This window comes from Callorhinchus milii, unplaced genomic scaffold (assembly GCF_018977255.1).
Source record: "Callorhinchus milii isolate IMCB2004 unplaced genomic scaffold, IMCB_Cmil_1.0 Scaffold8, whole genome shotgun sequence".
Classification (NCBI taxonomy): Eukaryota; Metazoa; Chordata; class Chondrichthyes; order Chimaeriformes; family Callorhinchidae; genus Callorhinchus; species Callorhinchus milii.
This window is the reverse complement of record NW_024704749.1, coordinates 14,203,203-14,217,796: the sequence shown is the minus strand read 5'-3', so window position 1 is coordinate 14,217,796 and position 14,594 is coordinate 14,203,203. Positions and strand designations below refer to the sequence as shown.

At 44.1% G+C, this 14,594-nt stretch overlaps 1 protein-coding gene across 1 annotated transcript in view; it reads right to left on the bottom strand.

The window, feature by feature from the left end:
- LOC103180420 (pappalysin-1) overlaps positions 1-14,594 on the bottom strand; it is a 196,019-nt gene that overhangs the window by 94,367 nt on the left and 87,058 nt on the right. The window contains exon 7 of the mRNA XM_007896253.2: positions 1,002-2,058. Within this exon, the coding sequence (XP_007894444.2) occupies positions 1,002-2,058 (1,057 nt within the window). The remainder of the gene's footprint in view (positions 1-1,001; positions 2,059-14,594) is intronic.

Below are 14,594 nucleotides of genomic sequence, written 5' to 3'. Positions count from 1 at the left end.
AAACAGCCACAAAGTGAATGACCAATTTTATCTGGGGGATTATTGGCCGCGACGCCAGGAGAAACTCCCTATTCTTTTTCAAACAGTGTTGCGGGATTTTGGTCTAGCGTTTCACGTGAAAGACCCCAGCACTGCATTGCAAGGTCAGCTTAGACCATGAGCTCAATTAATAATTACGTAAAATCATGCCTGCCGTTCAGCCAGAGAATGAAATACTGGTTATTAAAAAAATCTTCTTGATCCCAGTTAAAAAGTTCAGGGTAGTCAGTACAGGAGCATATCCTATTAAGATTAAACACTTTGCTAATCTCCGTAAATCCCTAATCACTGGATTTGACTGTGCTCGTTTGAAAATCCTAATAACATGACATTACGATGTGTTTAATATATCTGGTATTAAGCCCGGATACTTGTTCAAAAAGGCTTCTCTGTTTGAAAACATGTCCAAAAATAATAAATAATACAAATCTTACTGGGCAATATTAACGTGTCTCTCGGATAGATTGAAATTTTAGGGCTTGAAAGGCATTAGCTTCCAAATACAAGTCTGGTAATTGATGGATCCAATGTTGACAGTATTATGGCATTCAACGCCCCTGGCACTACGGCACACACACAACACACATTACTCCCACATAGCAATACACATCTTTCATACAGTTATTATCATGGCCAAGAACTGTAAATAAGCTGCCGGAGTCAGATCGGGTTCTGTCAGCGAGAGGGTGCTACCGGATCCCCCGAGTTCCCCACACAAATCCTCTGTGAACAATTACTTCCGATAAAGGTGGAGGCATAAACTAACTGACCGACTGACTGACAAGAGGATGGTACAGTTCGCTTACTCTCATAAATCAGAATTATTATTTGTTGTGTCATCCCATATTTAACCCCACCCCGCCCACCCCGCCCACCCACAGAGGCAATCATTTGAATTCAGCCTCCAGATAGGCAAACTCGCAACAAATTCGCTCGTGACCCCAAATAATTCTGAAGACTACCTGTGGGGTGACCTGGGATCAAAGCACGTCTTGGTTACATCCGTCACCTCCGGTTTGCAGCAATCGCCTTCGTCAAAATTATACAAGTCAGCGTTGCACTCCATGTTACACACCCCGTCGCCTTGCTTCTTGGACGAAGAGAAACACTTGAAGTGTTTGCAATCTCCGCCATCGTTTCCTGTCAGCACGTGGTTGCACTCCAAGTCGCAGACCGCGTTGCCTATTTTGCTTATGTCGCAGTTGGCCAGGATGAGGCGGTTTCTCAGCGACGAGTTCTTGACGTCCAGGACCGTGAGCTCCCAGGTGATGTTGTATCGCCAAAAAGCCTCGTTCAGATGCCGGTGCTGGAGCTCGATCTGCTGTTTGGTGACCGTGGGCTTCCGGTGGTGGTCGTCGTAGATGTTGACCACCCTGTAGCGGACAGTCTTTAGCCTGCGGAAGTTCCAGAGCTCGTTGTAGTTCGTGATGACCTCGACGTTATCGCACACTGTTTGGCCACAGGGGGAAGGTTCCAAGATGGTCCCTGACGACCACTCATTGTGATGCTTGGGCTCTGTTTGGGGGTAGCTGCCGTCTTTCACCGTTAACCAATGGCTCTTCACATCGTCAAAGCTGTCATGAAGGATCAGATCACTACCCTTTGGAGGGTGCTGTCTCATGTCTTGGATTATTTCCCGCTGAGTTCTTCCTCTGCTCCACACGCTAAAGTCGCCCAGGTTACCGCGGTAGTTCTGATTCAAGAAATTTCCGCCCAGCATCAACACTTTGCACTTTCTGGTCAAAGGGCTGAAGATGTCTCCTACTTGTTCGTTGCTTATAGCCACCTGGGCCCCGTTCACGTAGAGCTTCATCCTTCGTCCGTCGTACGTCACCGCCAAATGCGTCCACTGGTTAATGCGGTAGGTCTCGTGGGCGGTGATGGTGGTGGCTTTGCGAGCTCGATCGGTTTTTAGAGAGAAGTAGAACCGAGGGTCCCTGTTGCCCAGTTCACTTACGGACTGAATTCCAATTGCCCATCCTCTGTCACGGGATGATGAAGAGCATTTGTCGTAAAGTCCTACATTCAAAACAAACATAAAAAGCTGTAAGGTGTTTTGTTTTAACAATCCAAAGGCACAATCCCGGATTAACATCGGGCTCATACTTTTGCGTTAACAGCTGGCCGGTTAGAACCTGGTTGACTAGAGTTTAACGTCAATTTCAGAAAGCATTCTCCAATGCTAACACTCCCAATATATGGTCAAGCATATTATAGCCATGGTGGTTAAAGGCACGGGGCAGGTTTGAGGAGTTATACAGTAGTTCTGATAGGCTTGGGAATTCAGGACTGTTTTCAGTGGAGCAGAAAAAGTTAACCACTTCTAAAGGGTATTGAAAGAACCAGTGCATTATTCTCACTGGCCGATCAATCTCTAACAAGGTGGCATAAAGTCAGGATTATCATCAGTGTTAAATATGAGGTAGGGGGGCATCGAATGCTTTGTCACAAGTAGCTGTCGAGGAGGAGACTGGAATAAAATTTAAATGGGACTGGATTCACATTTGAAGAGGAACAAGATAAAAATATTCTTGAATACTGAAAAAAATATTGAATATTTCCCGACGCGGAAGGCGCTATACAAATGTAATTTGTTGCTGTTGTTAAAGGGAGCAGCGAAGGGCAATGAGATTAGAGTAGCTCATGAGCAGAGCTCACATCAGCATAGACTTAGTCAACCGCATAGCCTCCCTCTGTGCTGTATGTAACTCCTAGGACTGAACAAGTACATTTTCAGTGAATGGCACAGCTATGCTGTTATGCCCTCAACATCCAAATCGTGTTATAGAAAACAGTTGGGTGTTCAACGAAAAAAGAGAGAGAGCGGGGAAGAGAGAGAGAGAGAGAGAGAGAGAGTGTGGGCCAGAAGAGTTAGCAGAATTTTCAAAATTTTAATTTAATTCTACAAAAAACTTTTCCTTAAAATAAAAGGCGAGTTGCTTTTTTTTTTAACTTGAAAACCGATGCCATCTGCTAACAATCAGTCATTAGCAGTGTGGTCTAATGTCAACAGAGCAAAGGTTAGGTGAACATTCGCTGTATTTCTTGAAATTTACCTCGTTGATGGGAAAGCGAAAATCAAAGTGGTACATTTTTGCAAAAATTTTATTTTCCTAGGGGCTCTGATATCCCCTTTTCCTGTTTCCTTTGGAAAGCAGATGTCAAATACAGGAAGGTAATGTGCTTCTACATATGAAGGGGACTTTATTAGTACAATCAGAGAAAAAAAATCTCAGTACCCTGGCTTTGAAAAAAAGAAATCGTAAAATATTAAAAGATTGAATAAAAATACTGTATTGCCTGTCCAGGTCATTTTGAGTAGAGCTCCTGATGTTCGCGTCAAAGGTTTTGATCTGTTTGAACACAAACTTTAGCTTTGGCAAAGTCTCGCATGTCACCGTGTTAAAAATACTCTCGAGTTGGTTTCCTGAGTTAAAATCGATCCGAGAAAATGGCAAATTGTCGACTAGAATGTAGACAAGCGAATGGAGGCAACTTGAAACCAATCCCACCACAGGACGTAAAGCGTCTCGAATGACTGTGATCTCCCCCGGGAAACGGTTATTTCAAAGAATATAAAGCGGGGATTTCACAAATCTTTGTTCAAATAAGATCTGTTGATCTTGAGACGCGCCTTTTACCATCACCTTTCACAGACTTTATCTCATTCATCCTTAGCGAAGTTTCTCACAATTAACGGTAGCCTCAAAGATGTGCTTCACTGGCAGGTCATCTGGTCTTTACAGGGCAAAGAAAAGTGGGATGGGAAGAAACATACCTGGGGGGAAATCCGTCAGGTGAGCGGTTGTAACGAGTGGGGCCAGGAAAAGCAAAGGTTTTCTTACTGAGCATCACTAACATGAATTCCAACCAACGATGGGTTGATACTTTACTGTATGTGTCTGGTGACTCGCAATATATGAGTTAGTTACTTTGCAATTGACAGCCATGAAAGAGATTAATTGGATGAAATAAGGGCCTGACTCTTTCAGAATGCCTCTGCCTCCCCAGCTACGCCATCGAACTGTGCCTTTTATACCAGTGTCCTGGTTTCCGGAGGCGTCCGTCACCTTTCCTCGACACTCCTCGAGTTGCCGTGTTGTGAGCTGCGCTGTTATTCCAGCTGTCCGTGACGTTTCTCATTCTGGAGCTAACAAGATTTTACGAGCGGAAAATTGTTGCTAAGTGTGTATTTTGTGACTCTTATCAGCAACCGGGGGTGGGGAGGTGGAGAAAGAGAAGGGGTTCTCTTGTTCACCATTCGGTGCAATTTGCCGTGTTTAATAAAAAAAAGGACACTCGAAGCAGCTGAACTGTAGAGAAAAGGGTGTTTCCCGACCGGAAGCTAAGTTTGCAGAACTGCTTGGAATTATTTATGGAGCATTTGATCGGAATTGAGAGATTGCCTTCCCCAAGATGGAACGGCTGCCTTCGAATTCTGTGGCACGTGACTCAAGTCTCGTGGACAGGGGAGAACATTTTATTCATTAAAATCTCACATGCATTTCATTGCCCTTCTATGATTCCTTCCCCCCCACCCCAACCCCCCCCCCCCCCCTCTCTCTCTCTCTGCTCTCTCTCCCTGTCGTTTTAAATGCTGCCATTAAATTTACAGTAATGACCAGATCTGGGGAAAGTGTGTGGGGATGGGGCAAGGGATGGAATCTTTGCTACTACGGTTAATACATCCTTATTTAATAAAGGTGCATCTTCTGGGGATCTGAAAGAACTGCAGCTTCTGCGTTTAGATCAGAAACGTTCTCGAAGACGTGGAAAGCGCTATATCGAATGGGAAGATTATTATTATTATTATTATTATTTTGGATTGAACTTAAAACTCGCAGTGTTTGGAGCGTGTCTTCTCACAGAGTAGAGACCCAAATGAAGTAGCCCGTGTAACAAGGGTCAACTTCTGCCATCCATCACGAGCGCTGCGAGTAGATTCCGTGAGTCAAGAGAAAGAAGTCCTCTCTTACATCTTCTCATCTGAACTTTGACAGCGCAGACACCAAACGTTAGGAAATGGATATTTTCGCCTGATGAATTACAAAAGGAAATTAATGCCACTTTTCAGATTCAAGTATTCATGAACAATTTCCAAATATCTATTGCGTTAGAGGGAATTTGTGGAATGTGTAACACCCTCAAAATGCCTAATGCATGCCAACTTAGAAACTTAGAAATAAGGCAGCAATCTCGCGCAGAATCGCCCCATCTATCCCAGTCAATCTCGTCCACCCATCCAATATTTCATGAGACTCTTTAGATAATCTGTCTCTAAATCTCCTCTCCAACCTAATAATGCTTAATCCTTTCGATTGGCAGAAACGTGTTTAATTTCAGAGAAGTGGTTCGAATAAAGTAGGTCCCTTCAGCCTTTTTGATCTCATCCTTCCAGAATGCCAACATCACCACAGTTATAAGAGCAAGCTATTTCTTAACTAAGTCCAGTAATTAAGTTGCTATGTGTGTGTGTGCAGTTGACAAATTTCTAATTTACACTGCAGTCCTAAAGAAAATATATAATACAATGGGCCCCACCAGTGCACAGCTCCTCTAAGTACTTTATTGGCCATTGACAGTAAATGAGACGGTCTCGTGTTTGGCTGAATGAAACCTTTACCTTCCCTGCTACGTATTGGGCTTCTGCAGAAAACCAAGGTAGATCAATTGTTGTTCTGAAAAAGGTAATCCTCGTCAGTGTTTACCTTCTAACTAGCTGTGCGCAGGTATTACTGTCCTTTCTGGAAATGTGTAAATTGCCAGGACGGCATTTCCCGGAGGCGAGGTTTTGACGTGTTCGACCTCAGTTTGCGGGAAAGGCGTGTCCAAGGGAGTTCCAGAGGTTAGGGGAGCGTGGGGGGAGCGTGAGTTAGCCCAGCCGAGGGGGGCGAGCAGAGGAGCGGTGTAGGAGAAGATCACAGAGATAAGAGAGGCGTTAGGGCGTAAAGAGATTCATAGGGAATGGGTGGGTGAGGACCTTGAAATCAATCCTTTGGGAACCGGGGAGCTATTGGGAGCCTGGCGAGGAGTGGGGTGATGGGCAATGACATCGAAAGAGACCGGGAGCTTGTTGCCGACTCTTTCTGTCTTGGCTAAGGGATGGTGTAAAGCGCACACAGAGAGAGCGAGAGAGAGCGAGGGGGGCGCGGGGGGAAGAAAACGAACTCACCCCTTCTGAATCATGATTATCTGCAAATCAAGTGACTTGGTTGACAGTGGCAAGCACGCCATGTAATAACATCTAATCATTAAGGTACAGCCGGGATATTGTGTACCAGAGCTAATGACCATCACAGCCATTGAGCATCACGGTTGTTTAACAGGTACAGCATGTTCTATTAATTGCACCCTGATACATGTTATGGTTTCCAAAAGAAAATAAGATCGGATTCGGTTGTGTTTTTTTTTAAATCTGTATTTGGCCAGACCCTCCCAGGAGTCACATCAGGCTGCTGCCTCTCTTTTTTTTCTGTTGGCTTTTGCTCTGCGCTCGCCTCAGCATGTGAGCGCACTGCGATTTCGCACTGGCGTGGGGTGGGGGGGGGGCGAACGGGCGGGAGGAAGGAGAAACGTGACACAGCAGTCGATCGCTGCAAATAAAAAGCGTGCGGCCAAAGGCCTTATAAGTGCTCGGTTAGCAGCACTCTCGCCTCTGCGTCAGAAGATTTATGGGTTCGAGCCCCGCGTTCAGGACTTGGAGCTCACATCTTTCGGGCTGTCGCACCAATGCAGCGCAGTGGTTGCGCTGCGTTACTGTCAAAGGTGCGCTCCTTCAGGTGAGACGTTAAAACCAAGGCTCACATCTGCCTTTTCAGGTGAACGTTAAAGATCCCGGAGCGCTGTTCGAAACGAGGAGTGAGTCTGTCCCAGTGTCAATCAGCTCACCCGTGCGTGCATGAGGGCTAAATGGCCCAATCAATCAGAGATTGGGTGCGTGTGTGTTTAAATATATATATATATATGCAATATATACACACACAACCATTGCGTCAAAAAGAAGTTTGTTTATCTGCCTCTTAATCCCCGGATCGTCAATAAGTAAATCAAACGTATCTTGCTGGCGCCATGAGGTTTAATCGCGTGACTCGTGACAAATATTCTGGCTTCTGAATCTAAGAGAAATCTAAGCGACAAGCCAGTGATGAGCTGTGTACGTTAACATACATTGAATCATTTGAGCTTGATGTCATCGGAGCTAAAAATAGCACCCCGGGCCGCTCATAGGTAGATGTCATCTTCTATAATTAATAAATGTGTCAGTGCTTTTAATAGCCTGTTGTCCCTTGGTTATGATATCATCGTAAGCCACTTGATCCGGTAGAAATATTCTAATCCGTAACGGGAATGAAGGCGTTGTTTTAACACCTTGCAAACACATGGGTGTATCGGCTACCAAAAGTCAGACCAAAAATGCAGGTACCTGTCAAAAGATATTTTCGTTTCCATCACAACTATGCTGGAGGCTGTGAAGCTACTGTTTCCCTTTGTCTTACCAGTGGGTTAGTGATGCCCGGTCCACAACCCACAAATATGCTTTCAAAACCACTTTTTGGCCCAAAGTCAGTTCCATTGAATGTACAGGCAACAGGACACCGCACAATGCAGTGTTGAGGGATGCCCTTTGGATGAGATGTTAAACTGAGGTCCCCTCTGTGCCCGTACAGGTGGACTTCAAAGATTCTGCGCCACCGATTGGAAAAAGAAGGGAGTTTTACCCAGTGTCCTGGCTAACATATAATTCATCACTCATTTCATGGTTGTCTGTGGGACACTGCTGCGCACAAATTGGCTGCCACGTTCACCTACAAATAGTCATAGTAGTGCTGTTGTGTTGTCTTGGTGACGTGATAAGGCGCTATGTCAAAATGATTTATTATTATAAATGCCTGGGGGAGGAGGATTCATTTGCGTGTACATAGTCGACAAAATAAACATTCGAATCCATAACTTAAATCACCTGCAATAAATGCAGATCCTGTCTCCCCCTCCCCGACCCCCACAGGCGCACACATACACACACACACACACAATGCACAAATACATCAGCGACTAAGGGAAAATATCACTTAGCTGCACTAAACATACAATTGAATGCGTTCGAAAAACATTCCTAATTGAGAGAGGTTTAGTACCTGAGGCAGGTCACAGAAGTACTCTTAATGTATGATGCTCAAGTGCATATGATTAAGCCAGCAACCTGTTATTACACTGCATTTGGTCTACATCGTATAAAACTAACTGATGGTGGAAAGCAAGCTGATGGGTGTTTGTTCCCATTGCACGGAGCTGCCAGAAACACTTGTTTGGGAGTGTGGAGCAAAAAAAAACTGGACAGGATTCAAGTATGGTCCAAACTGATGGGTTTTCTGTCTCCTTTCTCTTATCCCTCTCAACCCTTGCTCAGTACCAGACTCCTCCACTGTCAAGCGCTTTGGGACTCTACCCTGCGTGAAGGGCGCTATATAAATGCAAGTTGTTGCTGTTATTAGATGTGTGTTACTCCGGGGAGAGACTTGTATCCTCTTTGTACAAGTGGAGTCCTGTAGCTCAGTGGTTAGAGCACTAGCCTCGCAAGCGAGAGACCTGGGTTCAATTCCCGTCAGGGCGAAACCTTGGGCAAGTTATCTTACTCCTGATAATAATCCCACAAGAGAAAAAAAAAAATTGGTCACTTCAGTCCACGACTGTTTGTGGGGATGCTGTTGTGCGCAATTGGCTGCCGCGTTTCGCCCATAAAATATACAGTCAATTCACTTTACAATCTATTCTGTGAAATGCTTTGACACGTCTAGAAGACGTGATGAGGCGCGATATCAAATGCAAGGCGTATTATTATTATTTATCTATCAAATAGAAATGCCTCACTCGTGGAACTTTCAGTACTTTGGATCTGACGACTTGTTTTAAGTGTGGTGATGGGTTTCCATGTGAGCCAGACTCCTGGGGAAACTCCTCAATAAAGACCCCAACATTCATTCCGAAACCTAAAACATTTCCACAGTCACTGTCCACGGGACAGTTCAAGTCTTATCATGGAATAATTGCGGCAAATCGTTGCTTTACTAAACTGAGCTCTTCAGCCCTACGCATAATGCTGCCACTCAGTAACCCGATCAAATCTATAATCCCAATCATGTTCAACAACATTTTGTTCCATTGCGTTACAACATCGAAGATTATTCTGCATTAAATTCACTTCAGGCTTGGTCCGAGATTTCTGGCCAGTCGTATTTCAGGTTTATGCCCCAGTAAGTTATGTCCGGATGAATGTTGTCAGGAAATGATATCTGGCTGCTCCCATACTAAGTGAAAAGGTTTGAGCGATCGCGTATTGGGTTTAAGTCTCGTTAATTGAATACTGATCCACCAAAATTGGAAGGAAAATGTTTTCCCATTGATGTGGCCCTTAAAATATCTCCACCAGGGATTTTGTACTTGGCTCGCCTTGTTAGCTGTGGGATATTGTTCAATGACCCGCTTATGATGCTGGAACACAGTCAGTCCTAACTGTCACCTGGCTTCACAAGATCACAAGAATGGTTTGGATAAAAAAGCCCTTAGGCCCATTTGATCTTATCTTTTCAGAACACCCACCCTAATCGTTCTCCCATTACAGCATCGAGCTGTTTCTTAAATTAATCCCAGCAGCCTGACCTCAACCACTCCTGCTGGTAAACCCTTTCGTTACCTTCTGTGTAAAGAAATACTTCCCAGTGTCTATCTTGCAATTGCCCTTCATATTCCTAAATGATATTCTACGGTCCTCTTCACTTGGGGTGTTTCTGAGAGTATTGTTCTGGGCTTTTATCCATATAGGATCATATATTGCTACTCTATAAGGTAGCAAAGTAAATCCTTTGAAAGGCTTTGCATAATTTCTGTGGCGTGACAAGGTGCTTTATCAAATCTAAAGTTATTATAGGGTTGTTGCGTTTCATAATGTGTTAATAAACAATCATATTAATCCTTGCATTTGATATAGTGCCTTAACATGTCATTGAGAAATCGCAAAGCGCTTCACGGAATATACTGTAAAGTGGATTGACTGTGTGTTTTGTGGGAGAAACACAGCAGCCAATTGCACACAGCAGTGTCCCACCAACAGTCGTGGATTAAGAGATCATTTTTTTGGAGGGATTATTATCCCCAGAAAGCAATCCACCAATCGACTAACAGCCAGGTTCCTCACAACCCCATTCGTAATCAGTTGAACCGCAGTGGCAATTGTTGAAAGCAAAAGCCATGAGTTTGACAGTGTTTTCAGGTGAGTTCAGTTCTTTAAAGAGCTGGCAGCGGTTTCAACAGCTGTGAAACCATTGCGCTGGCATCACAATACTCATTTCTGTGGTACGTTTGCACAGCAGCTTCTGTGGTATCTCCTGGAGCAGTGATCAAGTGTAATGTAACTTTCGGAATGTTATCTCTCTCCTTTTTCATTCAAACAGCACGAAAGATAAAAATGTTATCGGGCACAAATGACAATGTGATGATATCATTGCAGCCCAGTCTTCTCTTCCTGCTAAACAATGTTTTGGGATGTTCTCCCAACCCCAGCCACCATAGATTCATGGTCTTTGCAACGTAAAAGGGAAAGGTCAACTGAGTTATCATTGCCAAGCATCAAACTTTCAGTCATTAGCCAGATAACGTTAGCAAGGCATATAATGAGGAACTCAATGCAAGGGAATGATAAGACATCTTAGTGATGTTGTGGTGGAATACTTTTTTTTCTCTCTTTAACCTTTTGTCCTTGTCATATAAAAAAAATCTCCTCACAAGCCAGTGTCTTAAGCCTTCCCGACAGTCTATCCTTACAGGTATCGACCTTAAGTAATGAGACGTACCAAATAGAAAAAATACATATATAGCAAAGGATTGGAATACTGATCTGGGTTAATGTGCAGTGCAACTGTAATATGATTCTTAAGATGGTCTGTGAAAGATAGTCTGAGGAACACAGTCAAGTAATTGGGCTGAATGGGTGTTTTGACTAATTTTATGTATTTCAAAAATGCGAGGGTTTGTGCAAATGGAAATCAGTGCTGGAAACCAAAACTAACACATCCTAGAGATGGACAGGAAGGAAACTGAGATGTAAATGTAGATTCAATCGATCAGTTCCCCCATCACTTTCCTCTAATTGTCTGTCACAAAATGATTCCTTCACCTCCCGCTAATTCAGAGGTTGGAGGAAGCACTGTGTTTCCATCAAAAACGGACCGGGCTGAAATGAACTAGACTCTCTTTTGAGTAAATGTCAGTCGTGTTACCTGTCATCAACAATGAGAGATGTGCAAGCCAGTGTCCTGACAGGTGGGGTGGTCCTTGCTGGACAAGAGGAGACAATCTTGCCAGGCAGTGATTTCAGTGGTAACTCTATACAGTGTTAACTGCTTGAACTCCCATCAGTACCTGAAATTCACACTCTTGAGCCTTGGTTCTCAACAAGCTGAGCCTAATACTCTCTGGAATTAGGTAAGCAGGATGTGTCTCTCCAGAGAGAGAGAGAGAGAGAGAGAGAGAACATATTTCATTCCTTGCAAATGGAAATTTCCATACATCTGTGGAACTCTGTTAGGTACGGATAATTCTTAAGCACGGTGATGGATTTCTGCCTGTGTCAGACAGCCGGCTGACCAAAAAAAAAACGAGAGATGTATGTGTTTCTGAGTCCATAAGCAGTTGGTTGTCACATTCTAAATTAGACAAATGGGTCAATTCCATTACCTTGGAATAATATTAATAGCTCGAGAAGTGATGCAGTTGTACTGATCCTAACAGCACCAGTAGCAATCTTTATTCTGGACTGTATAGAGCACTTTGCCTAGCAGGGAGTGTGAGTGGTGCGATCACCCCCTAAAGTAACAGGTCGGTGTAAAGAGAGGGAGGTGGGGATCAATGAACTATTGTATCTTCATTCATTTTAGTTCTTGCGTTCTTCAAGAGAATATGGGCGGACGCATGATTCACACCAAACAGTCTTTAATCCTCCTTGGATTGGGTGAAGCGTGACTTCACAGCTTGCACTCCTGTTCGAACTATTTTAAATCTATTAGTCCCCTCTGATAAGCTTTTATTTCCATTCTGGCATTTGCTGGGTGGGGGATTGGGAGGGGGAGGGGGCGAGTAAAGATAAAAGAGAGCTAATCATGTTCCTCAGCATTTGACAATTGTATATTGCCAAAGTGCTTTGAGCAGATTATTATTATTAATTATTATGTAATTCATAATTATTATTAATTATTATAAATAACAATTCTTTCCCAATATCTGTCTTGAGGTCAGTCATCACGTTTGCTAAATCTTTCACCGCTCCCCACACACACACACAGATACATAGACTACACTGCTCTCCCAAGCTGGATAACATCAATCTTAGTAGGACTCTTCCTCTCTCACTCACTCACTCTCTCTTTCTCTCTCTCTCTCTTTACTTTTGCGGTCGACAGGGGAAAGCCCATCTCAGCAGGCTTGCTGATGGTGCTACTGTACCAGACAGAGAGAGAACACTAGAAGCGAGAGCTGATTCCCTCCGAGAGCAAAGATCTCTCAAAAGGAGCTCTAACTTGTTGGGTGCCTGTAAACACCAGCCCTACCACCTTACAACAACAAATAACATTTGTATAGCGCCTTTCACGTCAGGACGACGTCCCAAGGTCTTAGGCACTGTTGTGCACGTTTGCGGGCAGATGCGCGAAGGACTTTTTCCCGGGAATGGGATAGAGGGGATAGGAGATTCTCTCGCTCCTCTCCCCCGCACACACTCCCCCCACAATGGGTTCTTGAATGTAATTTAATGTTAGTAATGGTTTACAATACATTACGCGTACTTGAAGGCTTCTCCTAAACCCCCACCCACACGCTCTCTCAATCTTACTCTCCCCCCACACCCATTGAAAAAAGATTACTGCTTTCTAACACTATACAACTCCAGAGTCAAACATCTTCTCGTCATCCCCTCCCTCCAAAACAGCTTCAAGAAAGTCCCCCTCCCAAAAAAATCGGAGCTTAAGAGTTGAATTCTGGAGGCTGTCACTTTAACATAACCACTCGGGAGGGGGGGAGGGGGGGTTCTTAGATTGACTATCTCTTGCTTAGACCTTATAGAACAAGTTTCGCCCACAAAATACACAGTCAATTCACTTTACAGTGTATCCTCTGAAGCGCTTTGAGACGTCTTGAAGACGTGATCAGGCGCTGTGTCAAATGCCAGGTTTATTATTACCATTAATAACCAAGCCAAGTGCAACTTGTTAATCTTAAGAAGAATTTCCCAGTGATAATAAAACGGTTCTGAGGCAACAATCAAGCAATCTCTCTCTTCCTCTCTCTCTCTCGCTCTCTCTACACACACACACCTCCCTCTCTGACTATATGTTTAGTCTGGCTCTCTAGCAATCGCTTCAAAGCGCTCCTGAGGCAAGAGTTTGCCTGGTTCTTTTTTGGACAGACGCCATTTGTACGTATCCAAAAAAGGTGTGCAAAAGAAAAGTTCCTTGATGCCTTCATGTACACCCCCCCCCCTCTGCTGATTGCCACTTGCTTTTATAAATAATAATCCTTACATTTGACCTAGCGCCTTATCGCGGCTTCGCGACGTCTCAAACGCTGCTACGGAGAAAATGCGTCAATTGCCCTCTTGCGAAAGGTGCACTCGCCTCGTGCTTTGCAAAAAGAATCTTTTTTTGGTATTGATCATGAGCCACGCTTTGAGCTGGCGACATCGCCTTGTTACACACACACACACACACACACACACACCATGCATTGACACGAGCATCTGAAACATGAGAGAAATTCCAGAGCCTTGTGCCTTGCGTGTGAAAGGGGATTTGACCTGTGGAATGCCACTGTTGTTTGGATGGTCTTTGACTGCTGATCTCTGCCTCTCTCCGCGCAAATACACACACACACATTACACACACACACACATTATGTACACGTGCATTTATACACACACAAACACACGTTTATTCACACACGCATTACATGCACACACGCGCGCGCACATTACATATGCGCACATATCTATACACACACATTACACACACACACACCTCCACTGATACTGTCTCTCAGTCCGGAGTAAACAACGCCACATTGGGAACATGAGGTGATGGCAACACAAACACAACCCCGACAACCCATTCACTGAATGCAGTCCCACAGGGTCCCACACTCACATCATACATTCCCGACATAGATTTATATATTATATAACATATATATATATATACACATAGTTTTTTTTAACAAAAATCCCCCCCCCCCCCAAAATGATACCTTTTAACCTATGGTTTAACATGTGCGAGTGGGATTCACAGATTGATTTTGACAGATTGCCACGACTTTTTATATATTTCGAGCAAAAGGAAAGACTTTCTCTCTCATTCTCTCGCTCTCTTGTCCCTCTCCAACCCATGAATGAGCTTATTATGGTAACGTTACCGCGAAGGAGGCAAAATAACAACTTCCTAACACGCCCCCCACTAACCAAGTTTGCGAAGACTGAGAGAGTGTGACCTGCTGTTGGGTGTAGATCCAAGGGGTGG